This window comes from Nestor notabilis, unplaced genomic scaffold (genome assembly GCF_000696875.1).
Source record: "Nestor notabilis isolate BGI_N333 unplaced genomic scaffold, ASM69687v1 scaffold8021, whole genome shotgun sequence".
NCBI lineage: Eukaryota > Metazoa > Chordata > Aves > Psittaciformes > Psittacidae > Nestor > Nestor notabilis.
The window spans coordinates 28210-36820 of record NW_009916034.1 but is presented as its reverse complement, the minus strand read 5'-3'; the positions used below and the strand labels follow the sequence as shown (position 1 = coordinate 36820).

The following is an 8611-nucleotide window of genomic DNA, read 5'->3' as shown; positions in this document are numbered from 1 at the left end:
TCCATGTTAGAACTGTTAAGCCTGATAGAGCTGAAGGACCAAAAGACCAACTGGAATAAATAAGCAGTTCTCCACTGATATTAATGGGACAGAATTAGAATTATTAGGAAGCTGAAGAGGACGGGATGGAATCGAATATACTGTGTAGGTAGAGATAAAATTCATGAATGGAAAAAGGAGCGGAAAGAGAATAATCAGTTTTAAGGCATGGTAATGAGCAGTCCGTTATGGTACAGAGTGTAAGCTTGTAAAAGTTGTGAGGATTAGTTCAGGTTTTGGCATAGCAGTTGTATTTTTCTGGATTGATTTCATTGAAGTGCTGCTAGAATAGGCTTTGACTCACTGAGTCTGAGGAACTAGAAATATGGGGGAGAGAGGGAAGGGAGTTACTCTTTCGCTGAAGTACAGTATAAGAGCTGTAGGGGATTGCTCTCAGGGAAGAAGTGGTGCTATTACTTTATGATTTTTTATGACATTCAAATTGACTTAAAGGTGTTCCTAAAACTGTTAACAAATTTGTTCAGATTCTGTAGGCTCGATCCATGAAATGAAAGACAGGAACAATACTACTCTTATATTCAAAAATACATAACTTCCAGTTTTGCCCAAGAAACTGATGAAGTGGGTGCAGCTCCTTCATGCAAGACCCTGAAGAAAAGGGATTAGACCCATCTATTTTGACAGCCTTAGGACGTAGTTACACTGCCGGTTCAAACCTATGTAAGATGCTCCTACTAAAAGAGGTGATGCTAACCTTCCATTAGATTTAGAGTCTAAGTAAGTAGGATTACAGATATGTTAAAAACACCTTGCAGATGACATTTTCCATTAAAAATTGCATTGTATTACAGTATTTTATGGATGTGTCCAACACCGTTGGACATCCTGTTGAATTGCAATTATGGTTTCATCTTAATCCTTTTCAGACAAGATTTCATCTTCCTTTTGCAGTTCAAGCAGTATGCAGCTGTCTTTCACAACTCATGTTACTGCAATTGAAATAATTAAATGAAAATGCATGTTGATTAAAATTTGACTTTTCTCTTCACAAATTACAAATATCTTCAAAATTGGTTTCCTTGAGGAAAGCCACATACTATGTGAGAGACTATTTGATTGCATGAGTTTGTATGGAATCTTTTTCTAAGCTCAGAGGAGCAGCAACACAGGATCAGCTTGTTAAGATTCGCTTACTAATACTTGTTTAACATCTGTCTTAGTCCAAAAAAGGTTGCTTTTTTTAGACCACCTGACAGTAGCATGACGTCTCAGCCAAAACAGTGTCCCATTGGAAGCTGTATAGTAACAATTGAATTCTAAAGAAATGAAATTGTATCTCACAGAGAGTTTAAGGAGGACAGGAAACACTAATGAGAGGTGAATGGTTATTAGATGACTTCCCTCATCATGCTTGTGGGTAAACATTCGATTTTTCCAGTTAACTGGTCCATGAGCAGGGACTTTGAGGCTTTGGAAACACATTTAGACTTCGGTAATTAAATTCTGTGTACATCCTATTTTGTTTAGCTGCTGAATTTTGGGGGCCTACACCTCCCTCTCAAGTTAGTAACCTAGCAGGGGGATTTTCTGCCTTCAAGAACATCCAGCTCTGCGGTCACTGGTGACCAAGATTGATGGGGAAGCAACCTACACTGTCTCCCATAGTGCATTACATTCTCAGTATACTTCTGGAGGGCCCTTGAAGATGCTGGGTCTGTTCTATTCCAGAATTCAGCTTTTCACAAATGCCAGGAAGTCTGGTCTTTCTCTCAGGCTCTGTAAACAGTGGGAGGCTCTCACTTGGCTGTGTCTTGGAGGGAGTAGGGACTCTGCCCTTCCTACTAAGCCCTGTCACCCTAGGAGGCTTGTGTTCACTGTTTCCCTTGAGCTGCAAGCACCAGGCAGCATTGAGGATGGTGAAGGGGGTATGTGTGAATAATTCTGCCCAGACGTTTGCTATTATAATCTGATCGGATGTTTTGGTTCTCCTATTATCAGTGTGTACAGTGGATGTTCCTCTAGTTATGTAAAATCTCTTCTGTCATTTGGGCTTTTTTCTTTACCTGTGTATTGGTGAGAAAATTGAGTAAAACTCATAGCTTTTTAAGCCATCTTCTTTCCTTCAGCCATTACATCATCTTTGTTTCCTGTTACACTAGACTTCTTATAAATTGATTAAGTTTAAGCAGTAAACTACATTAGGGAGTCAGGAAATTTCTCTGTCAGCAGGTGTCTCTTAATAGGAAAATAAACCCAAGATATTTAACAGAGCTTGAGGTATGCCAGCAGTAGCGTCTTAGTTACCTTTTTTGTACGTTTGTTTTGAAGGTTCATGCCTGTGGCATCATATCCTCCAGTGCTCACAGAAGGAAGAGTAGGTTTAGCAGAACACATCCTGTTTCTCCACTATCAGTTATTGATGGTCAGAAATTTCTGATTACTGAGCTTCAAAGGGTTTTGTCTTAAACAAAACGAACTTCTGGCATGTTTGCCAAGCCTCCCGCTCAAAGAGAGCTGTAGGTATTACTGCTGTCATCACTGAAATTGGAAAGAGCACCGTTTCCCTAAATAGCTGCAACACCCTCCATTTCCTCTTTACTTGATATTCCCAATTTTGTTGGGTTTATTCCTTGGTGGGCCAAATCAAATTAAAAAATCTTTCCAGCAGACTAGACACTCATGTATTTAGCATGAAGGACAGTATTGCATGTGTAGCCTTGTTGTACAGTCCTGTATTTACAGAGCAACATGTGTAAAACTGAAGAAATTTGTTAGATTTCCAAGAGGAGACCTAAACTAAACATGTTGCTTAACATCAGGTGGGCACATCCAGCAGCACAAATGTCACCACCATCATGTCATAATGAAATTATAATTTCACCTTTCCTCTCAGGTCCTTATTTGTGCCAATTCTTTAAGTGACCACTTGAGACATTTCATGCAAGTCCTTCCTAATTAACAAGGAAATGTTCTGAATTGTGACTTCCCTGTCTATGCTTATTGTGTTGATTAGATATGGGCACATGTTCTTGTTTGTGTTCATTACTTCAAAACGCTGATCTTGAATGTGCTGGCTTGTTCACAGGCTGTTGCAAGAGTGAGAAGCATACGGTCTGGTGCCTGTTTATAGTGTGTTATTCAGATTATTATCGACTGTTGACTCATTGTCTTTGTAGGGCAAAGGGAGATGGTATTTCTCTAATACTATAGTTCTGTCAATATATATGGCCTACCCAATTTATCAACACATTGGTTGGATGCATGTGACACTGCAGTTCAGTATATAGGTGTGGGAACCTTATCTGATTCCCATGGAAGTCAATAAGATTTTATTTAATTTTGAATCAGATTCTGTAGACACAATAGTGTAGCAAAAACTAGGTTTTTCCACAGGCTGCAGCCAAGCATGGCAGCCTTGCAATAGTATATACGTCTTCCTAAGTGTTGTGAGTATAAATTACTTCTTCATTCTTAGGTCTTTTCATGCTAACATAGAGATAGTGAACTATGATAAAGGCACAGCCATTGACATCACAAGCTGTGTGAATTCACATGCTGAAATCTGTCTGACATTTGTTTTATTTATCTTTCTTTGTTTTCTCCAACCCTGCCATATGCAGAAATAATTGATAGTCATGTGCTGAAGGTTTCTTAGTCCATCAGTGGCTAGAGTAGTTGTCTTTTTCCTTCTACTGCACACCAGCAAAGCTTTTGCTCCTGCACAGAGGTGTTAATAATCAATTATCTTACAGTGAGGGATTATTATGAGTTGGAGCCACTGAGGAGTCATCATAGAAAAGGAGTCTTGTAGTGAAAGGTTTGCATATATGCAACAGCAACTTGGCTTATCCTCTTGCTGTCAGTAAGAGGCACAGTGTAAGTAGAAAAGTTAAGTTTTCCAACATTCATAAGGAATTCCTTAACATTTATATTTTGAAAGATTGCCTGAGTCCCTCATGGGTGTTTTTTTTGTTTCTAGAGTTTGTAAAAACAGCATTAGAAAAGTGATGAACCAAAAGGTAGACAGAGGCATGTCTGTTACACCACAGCCCTACCCAGGGTACATACTGTAACCTCTGCTGCCAGAGCATGGACTTCGCAGCTGGTCTCAGTCACCTGTTCAAAATACCAAGGGTCTTCTTTATAATTTGTCCAGTGTCGACATTATTTTGTTGTGATGAAAGTTTGTTGGAAGGAAAAACAAAAGCCAGTGTGTTGGGGCCGTGAAGCAAGTATTGCAGAACATTGTCTTGGAGTGTAGGTAATAAAAGGCTGTAAACCTTGTTTTTCCTGTAAAAGAGATCCACTGTTGGTTCCTTCAATTAAATTTCTCACAAAAAAAAATGTTCTCATTATATAAATCTCCAAATTTGAGATATCCACATGGATTCTAAAACAGGCTGTGTCGGTGTCACCATGAAAGTGCTGTACCAGGACCACAAAATCCATGTGTTCCAATGCCATACTTCAAAATGCAGATCATAGTCTTGAAAAGCGTGAGGGGATGTAGACTTGGAGAGTAAACCTAATCCAGTAGAGAGATACAGTAGTGACTTTAAATCCAACTTGGATTTGCTTGCAGACGTGCAGTTCATGTCCATACCTGCTAGCAGCATGCTGTAGGATCATAAAACCCCTTTTAAATAATTCTGTGCAGGTGATACTTCCTTTTTTGTAAAAAATAGTGGTCATTTCAGGAGAATAGGTATGCTTCAGTTTCAGTAGTAAAAAGCACTGCTTAATGTGGATGCACTGAGATACATTCACAGATTATGAATTTGTTTTCGTCTTTTGAAAACTATAGAAGAGAATTCTGGAATAAACAAAATGAAAGCTTTTTTTTTTTTTTTTTCATTTTTATTCTGAGCCACATACAGGAGAAGGCAGTGGAAGTTTTATATTCATGGACAAGGAAGTAAAGTAGTGGCATAGCACATACTGAGAGGCACAGCATAGGTACAGATACAGTGCATGTGGTATATCTGTTCCGTTTTCAGAACAGAACTTAAAAACAAAGCAATTTTTACTTTTTAGATCTAAACCATTTTAAATCTAAACCATTCATATCTACAGTGACTTTTTGTCATTGATGTTCTGATAATTCCAGTAGTGTAAAAGTCCACACAAAGAAGCATTTACCTGCTGCCAGAGAATCATATACATCTAAGAAGCAGGCAAACAGTAGATGCAGCATGGAGAGAGAGATATAAACAGAACATATATGTGTGTTAAATATTCAAGTGAATATAGATGATCAATACCTGTTATTATTGCACGACCTATTTCTTTCTGTCAACAGTCACGAATAGGAATGATACAACAGTATGCAACTACCTTTCCAATGAACCTCAGCATTGCACAGACACTCACACAACTGCTATTTTGGGAGTCTGAGAATATAAACAGAGCATGAGTGAATCACATAGCCCCATGTGCCAGTCCACCAAAGTGGCTGGACAGATAAATCCAAGGGTGCTCTTCATGCAGGGATGTACACTCATTCACATTCGTGTATCGGTCAGACCGATATGTATGTCTTCCCAGTGGGAGTGCAGAACTTGCTTAGGAGGTGCTGTTGGCTCAACTCCAGACTGTTGGTGAGCTGTGAATATCTCAAAATACTAAAAATAAACAAAAAAACCCAAAACATTCTTCTCTAGCTATATAAACTGCACTTTTCAAAGGCTTGTTTTAAGTAGTCTGACTTTTTTTTTCATACTTGAGAAATTACTTGCACAGTGAGCTACCTACTTACTTTGAAGTTTTAAATGCAATAGTAGATACATGGATTTTTTACATATGTATGTAAATGAGAAATGTTTTGCAGAAAATATTTATAAGAGAACAGTTCTGTCCTTTTTTAGACTGTAAGAATAAAACATAATGTACTACAAGTAAAATTACATTCTGAGTAAATATAATCACTACTGGTTTGTGGTATCTGGAGACCTCTCTAACTGATTAGTCATGTTCTGTGTGTTAAATAATGTAGGGTCAAGTGTCAGAGTGGCTGAGCACCGTATTTCCTATTGATTTTGTTCAGTTACATGGACAGATCGTTAGAGGTTTGTGAGTAACAATTTCTGTGGTTCATTAGCAATTCTGAAAAATGAGCTCTCCAGCTGGAAGCCACAGAAACATTTTTTCAAGCATCTTTAATAAAAGTGAAGGAAATTTGGAATCAAAGGGTTGCACTGAAAGGAACATGTGAGATCAGTTCATAAAAGCTGGGAGGAGATGCTGCTCATATATATCTGAGGTCTCCTGAGAGATAAGAGCTTGAATTAAGTCCCTCCTCAAAATAAGTTAAACCCAGGATTTACAGGTAGCAAAGGAACATGGTAAGCAGTGTGCCAGACAACATGGAGTATGTAGCTGTTTGAGTGAGTTTGAGAATAGTGCCTGTGCCTCTGCCAGACTCTCATATTAACCTAAAATGTTTCCTCCTGGAAATGCTAAACCTGTTTTTAATGGTTTTGGTTGGTTGGGGAGTTTTTGGGTTTTTTTTGGGGGGACGGTTGTTTGGGGGCTCTTTTGTTTTAACCAAAACTATTCCCATAGCTGCCTTTTAAAGTACTTTTTTAGAGTATTTTTCCTCTTTTTTTTTTTTCCCAAAATACAATGAAATGCTTTGCCAAGGTCTAGTCTGATGACTTCTGAGCTGGAGAGTGCAGTTTTTCCTTCCCCATGGTAATGGTGCTGTGGAGGCACAGAACTAGAAGAGTTTGGTCTGTCTTGCTGTTCCAGAGTGAGGTGCTCGTATTAGCAGCTTATAAAGCTGCTGCCTCTGAAAGTCAAGAGTTTTGTTTACCTCTCCCTCTCCCCCACAAATCCCCATATGAATTATGTTTTATCAGTGAAATCACTCCCAGGTTGTGCAAGCCACTAGGAAGACTAATAAAAGTGCTTTATAATTATAATCTATATGTGCTGGCAAACTTGAATAAATTTACTTGTATGAAAAAGAACAAATTTAGATAATTGAACAGTACAAAGCTTTGTGCTGAGAGCATACAATAGTATCTCTTTCACCAGATGTGTATGACTAAGCAGCCTCTTATTACTGGTTGCAGAATGCTAACTTCAGAAAAGGATATTAAAAGTATGACCTTTAAATATAGATGAAGGGAAACAGTTATATACCTAGTGCAAGAAATTGCACAGTGGCAAATTACATGGCCAGTGGAAATTTGCATTCTTCATTCAATGGATTGCATTCTTCATAAAGGAGGATGCTGCAGTAGGCTATATAGTTAATTGGGAAAAAGCTTCATGGAAAAGTGCCGTTTCAAAATACATGTAATGATACATAAGAAACCTTTCTATGTATACAGTTATTTTGTTGTATGTATTTGTTCATGTGAGCTCATAATGAAGCAGGGAAATGCCAGCTTCTTGGTTTTATCAGCAGATACCTAAGAATAGACTGCTGGAACTTGCATTCCTTCAATGTCAGAGCTTTAAGTTAGACGACCTAAGAGAGACAGGGAGGGAGTATTTGGTTTTAAAAGTTTTGCACTTTATTTAGAAAAACATTTCTAACCTGTACTTAGAGTAATTGTGTCATTTTTCCCAGGAGAAACTATTTCACTACAATCCATGAATAAATAGATTTTAGATTTATTAAGCAAAATCACAAAACAGGGGCAGCTAAATTTAAGAATGCTGCAAAAATGTAAATTTATCATGTGCCGTGTTCTTCATCTTTGCATAGATGATTTCTGGCCAGAAGAAATTAAATTTGCACACTTGCTTGTCTAAACTGCGTAGGTGCTCATAGTGTTAGCCCAGTGGCTTTTATTGGAGAGTTACAATAAAGATGAGCAGTGAAATATATTTTTATCTGATATACTGTATACATTTTCATGAAACACTTCTGATTCAAAGCTTGAAGAGGGGGAAATTACTTTTTACAATCGAGAAGAGGTAGTTAATAACTTAAAATCCAACTTAAAATCCAGCTCAGACAGAGGCTGCTGATACAATTACAGCTCCTGTCTTTCCGTGGCAATGAATTCCTTCTCTTGTCTGTTGTGACGCATAGGTGAAAAGCATGCAGCAGAGCCAGACGATGCAGAGCTGGTGAGCCTCAGCAAAAGGCTGGTGGAGAACGCAGTGCTGAAGGCTGTACAGCAATATTTAGAAGAAACTCAAAACAAAACCAGACAGACTGACGGAAGCCCTGTGAAAACTGAAGAAGCAGCAAGCGGCAGTAAGAATGAGAGCGACAATGATAACAGCAAGTGAGCACTGCGCAAAAAGCCCGGGAGCAAATATCCCACCAAGAATAACCACAAAAACATGTCCCAGCTCCCTGCTGGAATTTGCTAAGTGGTGCTGGGTGACAGGCACTCTGCTTTGTGAGTCTCTTATCAAAAGTTTGTTCTGAATTGAAGGACACAATCTACTGGTGTAATAAGTGCTTGCACTGCTGAAAATCTGTTGAATGCTGGGAGGGATGGACGCAGGAAAAAAAGACAGGAATGGCAAAGCAGGCTGCTTCAGTCTTCACTTGCTCTTGATACCAGGAGTCCCTTCTTTGCTTCTGAAGAGAAACTGAACCCTTTGCGTTTGCCTTTTGGATTGTCATGAATGGCCATGGAAGAGGCCT

At 38.6% G+C, this 8611-nt stretch overlaps 1 protein-coding gene across 1 annotated transcript; it reads left to right on the top strand.

The window, feature by feature from the left end:
- Positions 1 to 8044: 8044 nt before the first annotated feature.
- AKAP7 (A kinase (PRKA) anchor protein 7) lies at positions 8045 to 8247 on the top strand (the record flags this gene model as incomplete). The annotated part of the gene is made up of 1 exon (XM_010024405.1): positions 8045 to 8247. A coding segment is annotated over one exon (203 nt), but the record flags the coding sequence as incomplete, so codon positions are not given.
- Between the last annotated feature and the right edge of the window lie 364 nt (positions 8248 to 8611).